The 15,644-nt window shown below is 44.5% G+C and overlaps 1 protein-coding gene across 3 annotated transcripts in view; it reads left to right on the top strand.

Annotated features, from left to right (window-relative positions):
- The window catches only part of LOC137653558 (centromere-associated protein E-like), an 892,913-nt gene that overhangs the window by 195,236 nt on the left and 682,033 nt on the right, over positions 1-15,644 (top strand). For all 3 annotated transcript variants that reach the window (XM_068387057.1, XM_068387056.1, XM_068387055.1), the window contains exon 7: positions 562-699. In XM_068387057.1, the coding sequence (XP_068243158.1) occupies positions 562-699 (138 nt within the window). The remainder of the gene's footprint in view (positions 1-561; positions 700-15,644) is intronic.

Raw genomic sequence — 15,644 nt, 5'->3', positions numbered from 1 at the left:
TATATATATATATATATATATATATATATATATATATACATTATATATATACATATATAAATATATATATATATATATATCAAATAAGAAATATATTTTAATATATTAATGACTGGGTTCTCTTACCAACTTCGGGATCAGAGTCTCAAGGCGAAATCACACAACGACAATAGCATCTGACCGTCTGAAAATCGAACCCTGGTCCAGGTTGCTTGTATTACAGTGACCGCACCATTTAGTGGCTAAATGGTACGGTCACTGTCCTTCAAGCATCCTTGACCAGGGTTCGTTTCCCGGACGGTCAGATGCTATTGTCTTTGTGTGATTTCGCCTTGAGACTCTGATCCTGAGGTTAGTAAGAGAATCCAGACATTAATGTATTAAAATATATGGCTTATTTGAAATATGGAAAAACACATCTAAATGTGCAAATTTTTATCATATATATACAATATATATATACAACGTATATATACAATGTATAAATATATATATATGAATAAATTTATGAATATGTATTTTTATTTGTTCCTGTTTATGTATATAAAAAATCTTTTGCAGGTGGTTTTCTCGGCAACATACGATGGAATGTGCTATTTGCGTCTTTCAGATGGACAGTGCGTGTCCCCCATTGTTGCAGTTGCCCTCTGTCCTGAATCCAAGAAGTTGAAAGTTGGTGTGGTCATTGAAGTAAAGAAGGTATGGTTTGTTGTTTTTTTTTAATTTTTCGTTTTCTTTGCTATTTTATTAAAACTATTAGTGAATAGACTTTTGTACTATTTTTGATTAATTAAAATTAGTTTGCTTTCTTTTCCCATTTCATTTGAAGTTTTACAAAGCATTCTAGGTTTTGCTATTTAGAGGATTAAAAATGCTTCCAGTGATGCTAAATACGTCCTAATATTATTGTTATCTCTATATTTTTATGACCGGTTTCCATCTAGTTAACTTGTATGCAGCATCTTAATTGAGGATAAGATTCCTTAGCCCATGCAAAAATTCATTACATTGATGTTATCCAAATTTAGGAAAAACTATTGTATGTATTTTTTCCTACATTATTCCTTGCTCATAGGCTTCAACTCTAATGGAATACAATTTGACCTTAAAAGAAACACTCTCTGGTACAACCTAGGAACATACATGATGTGTTCTCTTAAATCTCAACTCTCTGGTATAAACTTGGAAGTTCCTTCTTTCCTTAGGGGACCGTCCGCCATGTCTGCCATTTTTTCTTTTAATGATCCAAAATAAAACATTTCTATATATGTTTTAGACATATATAATTCCTTCATCATATTAAAATTTCAAGTCATTTGATCAAAAGCTCTTGTGATTTATTAGAAAAAGCAGGATTAAAAAAACAAAAACAAAGGTACACTTTTCTCCACAAATGTGGCACCAATTGTATTGAAACTTTTATCATAAAAACTACTTTATAAACCGAACATTTCTGTGAGACGGAATTTTGATTTTCCTTTTTTTATGAATTTTTATTTTTTTCCCTTTTCTAGACATAAAATATCATGAAAAAGAAAGTAAAAAGAAATTCAAAATTCCGTTTTACAAAATTGTGGAATATTTACTCCTCTTTTCAATGATATCTTTCTCTCTAAAATCAAACAATAAATAATTGAGAAAAATATACCAAAGTGTGAATAAGTATGTTTTTGAGTTATGAGCTCCCAAAGATTTGCAGCAAATTTTCACTTCTTTTCTTAAAGAAATCAAGATAATATTATTATGATAACTTATATTGCTTATTCCTACATAACTGCACCCTAAACGAGGTATTTAAACCCTAAGTTTACTATTACACTTGGTGTAAGGATGTCATGAGTTGCCGGCGATCTCTCATTGTTGCCAGTGTTTTAGTTGGCATGTTTCAGCTTTGTACTCTTTTTCATGTTTCTCTCTCTTCTTGGTTCTTTTTTCTTGCTCTCTGCTTACTTTTTGTTCTCTCTATGACCTTAGGTAACATTGGCCTTGCTATAAAGTTCCCGAGGACGTTGTGAAAACACAGTGTTCATCTGAACTGCAAGTAAACAAACATATGCATTATAACTTCTACTGTATACGTCTTTGAAAACTCTGGCTGCTGTTCTCGTAGCTCGTAGTTTTCGTTCACCTACCCTCTACCAATGCCCTCCATTTCTGCCAGACGTATGAGATTTCGAAACATAAGTGAAAAAATTGCTATATATATGCAAAAATAAACACACAATGACGATTTTGTCAAACTCAGTCGTGCAGACGACGCAGTAATGATGATGTCATCATTTAAAGACCGCTATGTCTTAATTATTTGTAAAAATAATTGGCTGAAACTTCTGGAGAGCATTTACAATATGTTTATGCATACATAGAAGCATTAAAACGATTTTTTATTTCTGAAAGTTGGTATGTCAAAACACCATGGTGGACGGTCCCCTTAAACAAGATAGCTCTTCAATTCAATGTCTAAATGAGGAAGTTGATGTATTTGACAGTAGGCATAGTAATGAGACACTCAATTATTCTCATTTCTGCTTCTCTGAGGCTAAACTAGCATAGATTTTGGCCCTTAATGGTTATGGTATTTTTTCCTATAAAGGCAACTGATTTCTAGCTCTTAGGTTGTGTTATTTTTTGCAAGTTAGCAAGATGAGATTTTTTTCTACTTGATGGAGAATAAGTAATGTTACTCCATTAGGTAAATGTGTTGTTGTTGCTCTAAACCTGTTTGTTAATGCCCAGTTTTCATAATTCATAAGATTTTAAATGTCTTTTGGCAAAGTGTCTTAATAATATTAATTTCCTAGTTTGCAGTTTGGCTTTCACAAAGGCCTTGGAGCATATAATGCTCTTTTTGGGCTCAAGCCATGATGTCCTGATGGAAAGTTCCTTTAGTGGCTTCCTGAGGGTATATATGTCTACAGTGGATATTCCCAGAGAATTAAACCAAAGGTTTCGCAGAATTCTAACTTCTGGCGCGAGTACCCTAAAGGTTTCCCTTTAGGATATCGTATATCAACAGGGGACGTATGCTTTGACATGCCACATGGCTATCTGCACCCCACATAGCGTTTATGCTTCAAGGGGGAAAGGTGGCGAGATAACTGAGGAGCCGTTGCAAAGTTATCCTCCTACGCTACTGTTACGGTACCTCGTGACGTAAACAAACGGCAGCCATAGCTGTCCGCCATATTGACTGACGTCATGTCCGTCCTCTTCATTCCAAATCTTGTAGCGATCTACGTTGTTTGGTTTTTTCCCAGTGATCGATTTTTATCGCCATGTCGCAACCTTCGGCCTCGCCTTCTTCTGGAAAGTTGAGTACCATGTTCTTGTATTGTATAAATAAGCTCTGGCCTTAAAGTAACGATTTTTTATCCTTAAATCTTGTGTTTTGTGGCGGAGCTGTGCCCTGACCGGAGGCGTCATGTTACGATGCATGTTACGACGCATGCCTTATCTAGTTAGCCAGAACAGCTTTCCCGGTCTCATAACTAATTAAATATCATTAGTTATTTAGTCTTCATTGCTAGGAATTAGTTATATTATGCCGATAGTATTCTTTGGCGAACTTAGTTAGCCGAACCCTATGCTAGCCTACTAGCCTAACCCTAGGCTCGATGCCTAAGTGTTCATGTTTACTTTCTGCATGATACAATAAGTGTTCCTAGTGTTTTTAAAAAATTTCTGAAATGAAGATATAGGCATTTATACATACAAGATTCAGTGTTGCACATGTATTTTCGCCTTCTAGGGACCATACAAGGGATCGTACGTGGTCCGTCCATTGACACACTCCCCTAACCTAACGTTGGGGCCCTTGTATGCTTCCTTATCTCCCCTGTTACCTTACAAGGGTAACCTCCTCCCTCTGGGTAGCTATGATATATCCTAGCCCTCTTGCCTCGAATGGCTTTCGGGTAGGTTAGGCTAAGGTTGTTCTCTCCTTCTCCTCGCCATTGTTCATGGCCCGAGCTTGGACAGAACCCCAGAGTAACCGTCGTTCACCCCAGCCCACCTTAGGAGAACGTCTTCTCCCTATGGTATCGACTGAGGTTGAAGGTGGAAGGGCTCTGCCTTTCCCCCTAGACTGCACTTGGTTGGGACACGTCCCTTCCTCCCTGCAGCCTAGCGATTTGTCCTACTCCTGCCCTCCCTAGTCTAGGAGAATGGTTCTCCTGGTCTAGGTTAGGCTTTGGGGGATTCTGTTTTATTATAGTTTAGGACAGTACACTAGTGCTGTACCTAATCTGAGCTAACCTTCCCTATGTTGGAGAGCGTTCTCTTCTTCTTAGGTAGGCTAGCACCCAAACAGTTCCCCCTCTCTTGGGAGTGTAAGGGTGTGTAACCCACCCCTTCCGCTCCCTCTCTGGACTCTCTCCCCCCTCCCCACTCTGTCCCTTTGTGTTGGCTTGCCATCACACCCCTGTCCGCCGTCCTACAACTCCTCCCTTGCGGCGAGTTGTGGGATTGGCTGTGCTCTTCTGCTAGGTGGTCCGTTCTGCTACACTTCCCTAACATAGTTGAACTATGGGATAGTGCCGGCGGAAGTCCTCCCTCCTTGAGTGTTCTCTGGCCCTCCCTTGGGCTACCACAGGCAACATAGCCGTCTGCCGGCTCTCTGCCGCCGGATGATAGGCGTATCCCCCCTTTCATGTGAACAATCCTTCCGGAGGAGGGTTAGTTTGGGTACTGGGTATTACCCTTCATTACCTTCCCTCCTTATCTTTCTCTCTTTCTATCTCGGTGCCGGTCCACTGTCATCTCTGCTTGCCGGCGCTAGCCGCCGGCATCTTGGGTAACCTTCCTGCTTCATTGGATGATGTCAGCGATGGTCTACCATTGCCGGCTGCTGGGGGCCACCGTCCTGCCGGCTGCCGGGGGCCACCGTCCTGCCGGCGATCCGGCCTCCACTTGCCGGCGCTAGCCGCCGGCATCTTGGGTAACCTTCCTGCTTCATTGGATGAAGTCAGCGATGGTCTACCATTGCCGGCTGGCTGCCAGGGGCCACCGTCCTGCCGGCGATCCGCCATTTCCAAGTGTCTTCCTGTCTCTCTGCCACTTGATATGTGGCCATTGATGGGTTCACCTCGCTAGACGGGCCTCCGGCCTGCCGTCAGTCTGCCGGCGCTTCTAGCCTCGGCTTACAGCGGACAATCACTCCTCCCGGCTGCCGGCCCCGTGCCGGCAGTCCCTGTCATGCAGCTGTGTAGACTAGCCAGTTCTCCTCTGGTATTTCATACCATAGAACAATGACTATTGTATACGGTTGTACAGTAAAACATTTCCAGCATATTCTGTGCTTCCTACTGCAGTCTCTTGCCGGGACTAATCCTACAAAACTGGGGTTTATCCTATTTTCCCCCTTCTCTCTATATGATCTGAATGAATTCAGGTCTACACCTCTCTGTAATTAATTCCTCAGAGGAAGCCTAAGCTTGGCTCATCCAAACGGATGCTCTTTCCCTCATCTAGAACCCTACAGGTCCTAAGGAATTAATTATAGGGCAAAGTCACGGCAATTGGCTGGGCAGGATTCACAAGTATGTGTCTTCCTACTTCCTTTCTAGCTCACCTTTCCTGAGCTCATAAAGAAATGAATCTTATATTTTATAAGTTGTAACTTACACCTTACTTTAAGATTACTGTAAGTCATATTATAATGACTTCCAAGTACTCATTGTCTCTTTCTTTTACAGGAGGAGTACGTGAAGTGTGAGTGCTCCTTCTGCGGAGTTCGTCGCCCTGACTTCTATGGGCATCTGGCGTGCCGGACCCACGCCGCCTGTGCTGTGAAGAAGGGGAATCTCAAGTATTGGGATCCGCAGACCTGTGCAATCTGCAAAAGCCTTCTTGATGAGGTGTTCGACAACCCTCCGTCCGCGGAGGCCAGGGACAATGCTCGAGAGATACAGCGCAAGTGGGTGCGCGGTTTCCAATGGAACGCCACCGGGCCTTATCTCCCCAATGAGAAGATGAGGGCCCTTCTCTTCCCTAAAGCTTCGGCTGGCCGTCAGTTCAATGAAGATCTCCCCAAGCTGAACGACCACCTAATCCGTTGGGAACAGGACACCAAGGAGAGGCTAGCTGCCTCCCTATCCCTTCAAGTTCAACTTGAAGTAATGGCCGGGGACATCAGGGTCCCGGATTTCTACATGGTTCTCGCGAAGACCCACCTTGCGACCGTGATGAAGGACTTGTACAGCTTCATCAAGGCCCGGAGAGCCTGTAGAGAGTTTGTGTTCGCCAACGCGGCGGTGAAACACGAACCCCGGAAACTAATCTCCTCCAACATCTGGGGCAAGCATCTCTTCCCAACTGCTTTGGTGAAGGAGATCGAGGACAAGGCCGCCACTGAGAATCGGAACCTTCTCAGTAAGTGGAGCATGTCCCGTAAGAGAAAGTCCTCTCAGGATGAAGGCCCACAGCCTAAGAGGAAATCTGCTAAGCCAAGACCCCAGCAGCATCAACCAAAACGCCAGTTTCCGGCTCCCGCTACTCCCCAAATAGTGGCACAGCCACAACAGACCTTTCATCTGGTCCCTCAGCCGGTGGTGTCCCAATCACCGGTCTTCACTCCTGCCTACGAAAGACAGTCCACTACCTTTCATCCCAGCGGGAAACCAGAAGCAATGAAGTGCTTCCGATGGGAGTAAGACTCCGCCACTTTCAGGATCGCTGGACCTTCGATCCTTGGGCACACAGCATCATCAAGAAGGGACTAGGTTGGAGCTGGACACAATCACCTCCAACCTTCCGCCAATTCTTCCAGCCATCAACCCCCCTCTTAGAAGAATATGCCCTAGAACTCTTTAACAAGAAGGTGATCAAGAGGGTAAAGTCCACCAGGTTCCAGGGAAGACTGTTTTGTGTTCCCAAGAAGGACTCAGACAAGCTCAGAGTCATTCTCGACTTGTCCCCCCTCAACAAGTTCATTGTGAACAACAAATTCAAGATGCTGACTCTTCAACATATAAGAGCCCTACTGCCTCACAAGGCCTACACAGTCTCAATAGACCTGGCGGATGCCTATTGGCACATCCCAATGAACCACCAAGCTTCCTCCTACCTAGGATTCAGGCTCCAAAGAAGAAACTACGCTTTCAGGGCCATGCCCTTTGGGCTCAACGTGGCTCCAAGAATCTTCACGAAACTGGCAGACACAATCGTCCACCAACTACGCCTCCAGGGCGTCCAAGTGATGTCTTACCTCGACGATTGGCTGGTCTGGTCGACATCTTCAGAAGAATGTTCGCGAGCGTGCAGAAAGGTGACCCAATTCCTGGAACATCTGGGTTTCAAGATAAACACCAAGAAGTCTCGCCTGTCTCCAGCTCAGAAGTTTCAATGGTTGGGAATCCATTGGAATCTTCAGTCACAGTGCCTTTCCATCCTTCTGAAGAAAAGGAAGGAAATAGCCAGGTCTGTCAAAAGACTTCTCAAATCCAAACGGATCTCAAGACGACAGCAGAAGCGAGTACTCGGCTCCCTACAGTTCGCCTCAGTGACAAACCCAGTGCTACGAGCACAGCTAAAGGATGCCTCAGGAGTCTGGAGACGAAACGCACCCATCGCTCGAAGAGATCTCAAAAGACCCCTACCGAACAGGCTTCGCTCACTTCTCAAGCCGTGGTCAGAAACAAGGACCTTGAAAAGATCCATCCCTCTTCAACCACCGCCTCCGTCGATCAACATCCACACGGACGCCTCCCTGGAGGGATGGGTGGTCACTCTCACCGACAACAAGTTCAAGGAACATGGTCTCCCCTGTTCAAGACGTTTCACATCAACATCTTGGAGGCCATGGCAGTTCTTCTCACTCTGAAGAAACTATCTCCGCGTCCTTCGATCCACATTCGTCTAACTCTGGACAGCTCCGTAGTAGTCAGATGTCTCAACCGTCAGGGCTCAAGATCGCCCCACCTAAACCAAATGCTTCTGCCCATCGTCCGCCTGGAGGACAGGAAGAAAAGGGATTTTGACGAAGGAAAAATCTGTTTCTGGGGAGAGACCTGTGACGCCCGGTGAAAAAGTCCTTCTTTCCACTTTTTCTGATATAAATCTTCCAAATATACCAGAGAAAATTAAAAGCATGGAATGCAGAGGTTACTACCCTCGCGCGAGCACCTCGTGAGTGTCGTGTATACATCAGGGGCGTGTGAAAACCACTATTCACAGGCTGTCTTCCATTTAGATAACTCCTTCATCAAAGGGAAGGGCCGTAACAAAGACCCCAGAAACCACACTTGGACCACGCCACCGTCACCCACACGAACGCCCTCTAGGTCATCCTTCTGCAAGAACATATGGCTTGGCAAGGAAAGGGTGGGTCCGTACAAAAATAACCTGGAAGGGTTTCACCGGGCGTCACAGGTCTCTCCCCAGAAATAGATTTTTCTTTCGTCAAAATCCCTTTTCTGGGTCGACCTGTGACGGCCGGTGAAAATGTACCAGAGAATGCCTTCCAAGCCCAATAAAGTAATAACATAATGAGGAGAATACAATCACCATGTACGACAATAATATAATATAATAATGTAAGTAAACGTCCAATTACCAACTAGCCAAATGACATAGGGAACGTAAGGCTAAATAACTATGACGACAAGGAATCAACTGAGTGTCGAATCGCAAAAGGCACCAAACCTTACATGTCTAAGCATATCTAAACCTTAAAGGAACGGTAACTACAATAACAGTTAAACCATAGGAATTAAACATGGCAAATATCATAGGGCTAACGAACTACCCAGGAGAGTGGCGACGTGGTGTGCGTGGCGGGTAGGAGGGAGAAGAGAAGAGATGGAAGAAAGGAAGAAGAAGAGATTAATGGGGAGAGATAAGGCTCCCCGCTGCCATCGTCGGGTATTTAAGGGCCTGTAAGATCTTTAGATAGTGGCGTTTGACAACCATAGGGGATTTCCAACCCGTATATTTTTTAAAATCATCAAAGTCCCTGTTCTGGAAGTAATTGATGGAGGTATCTACTGTCCGTATATCATGAGCCTGGGGAAATGATTCCGGATTAGTATGTTTAATGAAGTAGAGGATTTGTTGCCTGATACCATAAATGGAAATAGTACCTCCTTGTTCCCTGATAACCAAGGGGCCAGACGAGCGGGTGGCAGTTCTAGCTAAAAAGGCCTTGAGAGTAGTGACTGGACACAGAGAAAGGGTCCTGGGGAAGAAGAATAATCTTCTGAGGGGAGCAACTATTTTGCGGATCCTCATTTTTTAGCTAGGAAAGCTTTGTCTGGAGAAAGGAGTACTGTACTTCGGCTGAAGGGAGGAAATCTATGTTTTTTCGGGTTTCGTGAGAGAGCTGCTAGTTCTGATATTCCATCACCTGAGGCCAAAGCCGTTAGAAATAAAGTCTTCCTAAGAAGAGTGATATAAGAGCAGGATTCATTGTCCGTGTCCGTCGCAAGTTTGAGGACACCGTTCAGAGACCAAGAGTCCTTTTGTGGCCGAACCGAAGGTCAAAGCCTAGCACATGTTTTTGGAATACTGTAGATGAGAAATAGGAATCAGCTAGGTTAATGTTAAACCCAACAAGGAAGAGCTTCTTCAAAGCTGACGATGGTGGTTAAAGTGCTAACTGTTAGGCCTTTGTCAAATAGGAACCTCAAGAAAGAGATGGCTAAATTCGGAGACATAGGAGTATGGTCTGAACTCTTAGGGAATCTGCTAGTTGTTAACGGCCGAATCATATTGGCGAATTGTCGAGTCCCTTTTGTCTGATTCGATGAAGAGATCGTTTTCCGGTTCAATGTTCGCGTCTCTATGAGCTGCAAACTTCCTGTAGTTCACAAAGTCAGAGTTTCGGCTATCCTTGAGTAATCTGACACAGTGAGTTTGGATTACTTGGGTCAGTTTGGGGAACGGGATCCGGAAGGGACGGAGTTTCAACTCGAGGAGGAGAGGAAACCAACTGTTCTTGGCCAGTGAGGTGGTACTAAAGCCACTGCCTCCCGGAAGGAGCATAGTTTGTGTAAAAGTTTCATTAGAAGATTCACTGGGGGAAATAGGTAAATCTTCTTCTAATGGTTCCAATCCCGGGTTAATGCGTTCATGGCATAAGCCTGAGGGTCCAGGGTTGGGGTCACATAACAAGGAAGTTTGTGATTCATCCGAGTTGCGAATAGATCTACCTGGAGGCCCGGAACCAGCCTGAGTATCCACCGGAATGAAATTATGTCTAGAGACCATTCTGACTCCAGTGGTTTCGTCCTGGATAGTGAGTCCGCTCTCACATTCTGGACTCCCGCTAGGTGAGTTGCTGACAGGAACCAGTTCTTTTCTGTTGCCCAGGCGAAGATAGTGACCAGGATCTGATTCAGGTTGGGTGACATGGATCCTCCCCTGTTGACGCAGTGTACTACGTCTGTGCTGTCTGACACTACTCTGATGTGGGTCGACCTCGGAGGAGAGAGTCTCTTTAGGGTCAAGAACACTGCCATGGCTTGGAGAACATTGATATGGGACTGTTTCATGGCGGGTGACCAAGAGCCCTGAAACATCTGATGTTCGGAGTAATCCCCCCATCCACTTAGAGACGCGGCTGTATGGAATGTCACTTGTGGAGGTGGGAATTGTAGAGGAACCGATTTGGAGAGGTTCTTCGGTTCGGACCATGGGCGTAGTCTCATTTTCAAGACAGGGGATCTTCGAGACCTTGTCTCTTAAAGGTATTGTAGCTCTCTTTCTCCAAACTCGATTGATGTCTTTGAGTTTGGCTTTTAAAAGGAGATCTGTTACTGAAGTGAATTGGAGAAGGCCGAGGATACTTTCTAAGGCTCTTCTGGACACCTGTTTGTGTTTGAGAAAATTCTTGATCTTGGAAGCTATTCCTCTTACCTTTTTGGAAGGGAGAGACAACGTGTGCTTCGAAAGGTCCCACTGAATGGCTAACCATTCTAAGTGGCCTGATGGTTGCAGGCGAGACTTTTGGAGATTGATCCGAAATCACAGGTTGTCGAGAAATCGAAGTACTTCCTTCGTAGCTCTGTTGCCTTCTATGGCCGACCGGGCCCAAATGAGCCAACCGTCCAGATAAGCAATGATCTGTATCCCTTGGTTCCTGAGTTGTTCTAACACTGTCTCTCCCAGTTTCGTGAATATCCTGGGATCAATGTTGAGGCCGAAGGGCATGACTTAAACGCAAAGGCTTTCCTGCCTAGGCGGAAACCCAGATAAGAAGAGAAGTTTCGAGCTATAGGCACATGATAATAGTCGTCGGTAAGGTCGACAGAGGTGGTGACGGCCCCACGGGGAAGTAAGGTCCGTACCTGAGAGATAGTCAACATTCGGAACTTGTCGCAGAGAATGTAAGAGTTTATCTTTGACAAGTCCAGGTCCACTCTTAATGCCGACAAGCCTTTCTTCGGAATTGTGAATAGGCGGCCTTGGAACTTCAGTGATCGATCCCGTTTGATTGCTTTCTTTTTGAGTAACTCTGTGGTGTACTCTTTCAGGATGGGAGTGGATTTCTGGGAGAAGGTCACTGGTGGAGGAGGAGAACCCTGTGGCCATTTCCACCTCAAACCTTTAGAGATTATGCTATGAGCCCACGAACCGAATGTCCAATGGTCTCGAAAGTGGTAAAGTCTCCCCCCTACCGGGACCACCTCGTTTTGAGGGAGTGAATCTAGGTCCTTTCCTTCCCCGAGCCCCCTTTTTCCTAGGTCCGCCTTGATGGCAGAACTGTCTTCTACTCCTGTAGCTTCCTCTCTGGTGTCCACGAAAGGAACCTGAGGGTTCGGAGCTAGGGCTGTATGCAGGCGAGGACATCCAAACGGGGTTGGGCTGTGTACCTTGGGAATCAGTGTGGTAGACCACCTGATGAGGGGGATTCGGATGCATAGACGTCGAATCAGAGGAAGACTGTGATGACGAGTGGGTAACTGACTATTGATGGCAGTGACCCCGGTTCGTTTTGAAGGGGGTAACTCTCTGCTTCTTCTTGAAGAAAGCTTGATTTTGGTCTTCGACCTTCTTTTTGGCAGTGAGGCCCCGCCTCACCTGCAATTTTGGTTTGCTCTCGTATCATCCTGTAGAACCTTGTTCACCTCCTCCTGAGGGAAGAGGGTTTTACCCCAGCAGGAGAAAGCTATCAGCCTGCTGGGTTCATGTCTGATAGAGGCCTCAGACAGAACGTATTTCCTACAACTAACCCGAGCAGACCACAAAGCGTGTAGGTCGAATTGGTAGGACAGAGATAGGTTCTTCGTGAATATCCGAAACAAGGTCTCAGTGGGATAAATCGAGGCTAGGGACTCCCCGAGGTGGGGTCCGTCTCTTTAAGGGCCGGCATGGCAGAACCTTCTTTGACAGCTTGAATAGTAAGACCTGTCAATTTATCCGTAAAAGGCAAGGTAATAATGAGAGCAGTTGTAGATATGGCGTAGGCCCCATTGTGTGGGGTGAGCTTGGAATTAGCGTACCCCCAGACCGACAAAATCCTGGCCCAGACAGATTGGGCCTGCTCTTTAGGAAATATTACCGTTACCTTCGGTACCTTGTCTAACCTAACCAAGGCATGCTCTTTCAATCGAACGAATCCGTTGAATGGGAATTCTAGTCCCTGAGGGTAAATTCTAGGACCTCCAGAGGGCGGACGCCTATGCCATCCAGAGTTATGGTACCATGTCTATATGGGACATGTAAGGCAAATTTCTATGGTGTTGTTTTTATCGAAGGAGGTTACTTCGATGCGTCTGGGGCTGTAGGGAGAGAGATCCGAGTTCCTGAACGGATCAGATTCGCCACCATATCTTTGAGCTCCGTCATAGCTCCTTGGCTTGCCCTAGAATGTGTTGTATCTGCTCTTTAACCCTATCCCTGATCAGGTCGGCGGGGAAGGAGGGATCCTGAGCACGACCCGCTGTCGAAGCCCTGGACTTATCGGGCTTCGTCTTTTAGCAGTCACGGTTTTATGCAAGGTAATATGAACATCAGGATCCTTTGAGGGTCCTAGGCCGGTGACGTAGATAATGGCAAAGCTGAAGGCTCAAAACTCATCACCACCTACCTGCCCGTCCATGGGGTCGACGTCCAACCCTAGAGAGGACAAGCCGAGGAGATAGGTTCCGCCAGATGGAGCATTCCTTCCAAATCTTGATACCCAAGGGCGGAGAGCCGCTCTTGCAGCCCGGAGAGATTCATCATCATCCTGAAAGAAGTGAGGGGATTAGTGATGAAGGAGAAGACCGTTCTCCTCAATAAGTGATGTATACATAAATCCAGAACAAATTAAATCATCGCCAAAGGATACCAAAAAGAAACAAATTAGAACCAACTTACATCATCGTTCAGGAGTAGGGAGGACAGCTCGTAGCAGAGCGTGCATGACTCCGGGAACCATACCATGTAGGCGGACCTTCTGTAAAAGAAAGGAGACATAAGTCTGGATGTTCCTTGAAACTCTGATTAGTGATCCTATTCACAGGCTGGGATCAACCAAATTATCTATAAATAATAATATATATGTTTATGTATATATTTGTACATGTATATAATACATATGTCTATATTTATGCATATATTTAATTATAAATATGTATATATATGGATAAATATCCATACAACATCGTGTTCAAATAGAAATAAATTTTTACTCCGTACTTGGGATCAGACGCTAGCCCCTTCTAATGAAAAGCCAGGTCGAAACCAACCATGCCATGAGAGGCCATTTACTGTTCCTTGAGACTCTGGTCAGTGAACAGATAGATCAATAGAAATAAATGACATTAATTATGTGTGACTAATATGGTTTTCAAAATTGTTAGCTAGAGCTACAAATTAATATACTAAATCCAGTAACCACGTAACATGTAACTATAAACCTCATCGGTAAAATAATGTTAACCCCGGTTCTGAACGTCTGAGTGATCTTTGTTGCCACCGGAGATCCGGTGACAAAGGTCCGTCATAGTGAAAACGTGAACATCAGCGGTAAGATAATATTAACCTCAATGCTGAAAAAAGGTCGTGTGCATAAGGCCGAAGCCGAGTCTGAGTGCCGGATTTCACCATTGCACTCCAAATATCTGACTAGTTCCCAACCCAATGAGTATCCATTATAGTGGAGTATAACTGGGATTAATAATTAGAAAAAAGGTTCGCGTGCATAAGGTCGAAGCCGGAGTCTGAGTGCCGGGTTTCACCGTTGCACTCCAAATATTTGACTAGTTCCCAACCCAATGAGTATCCATTATAGCGGAGTATAACTCAAGGTGGTGAACGTTCCGAAAAGAACGGAGCTACGGGTGTCGGCATAAAGCGATCCCAAAATAATGACTCATACACTAACGGATCCTATTAATAATGCTAGCTATATTAACAGTAACCACATCAATAACACGTAAATACCATCAAACGTAATATCATAAACCCGGAGAAGAAGAGAAGGCAGGAATAACTCGTGATCGTATAAAACGGAAAACAGGAAATCCACCTCTCCTTACCCGAGCTTAAGAAAGAAAACGAGAGAAAGGGTAACTCGTAACTGTAGTAACAGAAAACGAGCACTCTATGCTCACGCTCTCATGGTTACATTATAAAGAACCAAATCACACAATAATATGATAAGAATAATGATAAAATTGTAATAACCAAGAACGAAGAATAACGACAACGTAACAAATAAATATAAAGATATAGTCTAAAACGAGCACCTTCCTGAGGCGTGTACAAAAACTATAACAAAGGCCAGATCGTTATTCTTCGTTCGTCCAAATCGGACTTGCTAGTAAAAAAATACCATAGTAAAAACAATAATAAAATAATGATAATAAAAATGGTCATAAAACGTAAGTGATATAACCTAGATGACAGAGTACCAGATGGGCAATTTTAACTTGAAAAACTACCGAAGCGAACAAAACCAAAATGGCTGCCGTCACCGAGGAAGGCCAAGCCTCTTCCAAAATTAAAATCCACATTCCTGGAAAGAGAACAAATGCCCGGTACTGAAAAAAACTGTCAAAACAAACTATGGTACTTAACATTGGTAAAGGTGAAGTAGCAGCGTCATTCATGTTGAATTAACGACAATCACTTGCAAAAACACCGAGCACAAAAAAAGGGATTTTGACGAAGGAAAAATCTATTTCTGGGCGAGAAACCTGTGCCGCCCAGTGAAATACTCCTAGAGCACTATTTCTAAGGAATATAACTGCTATATATTACCAGAGAAAAAAAGCATAGGAATGCCAGGTTGAACCCAGCTCGCTCACCTATATAAGGTGTCGGTATAAAATACTGGGGCGTGATAATTCACAACCAGAGGTCTCGCACTATTTAGATATCTCCTCTTCAAAATCCCCGCCACAGCGAGGTGCCGATCAACACTACTACCACTAACCCAACCCACGCCAGTGACGTCACTCCTCATAGCACCCAAGGTTTGGGACCCATGTTGGGAGGGAAGTCAAGGGAGGGTTCACTGGGCGGCACAGGTCTCTCGCCCAGAAATAGATTTTTCCTTCGTCAAAATCCCTTTTCTGGGCTCCGAGCTGTGCCGCCCAGTGAAATAGTACCAGAGAAATGGTCCCAAATCTTGGAACAATACCTGAGGAAGTAAAATAAAATCCAAAATAACAGGTAAGAGGATAGCAAGACATAGTTGATTAAGGTTCGCTATGTTCAGG

This window comes from Palaemon carinicauda, chromosome 14, assembly GCF_036898095.1.
Source record: "Palaemon carinicauda isolate YSFRI2023 chromosome 14, ASM3689809v2, whole genome shotgun sequence".
NCBI classification, from domain to species: domain Eukaryota; kingdom Metazoa; phylum Arthropoda; class Malacostraca; order Decapoda; family Palaemonidae; genus Palaemon; species Palaemon carinicauda.
Note: the sequence above shows the minus strand (reverse complement) of the source record. Positions and strands in the feature narration are given on the sequence as shown.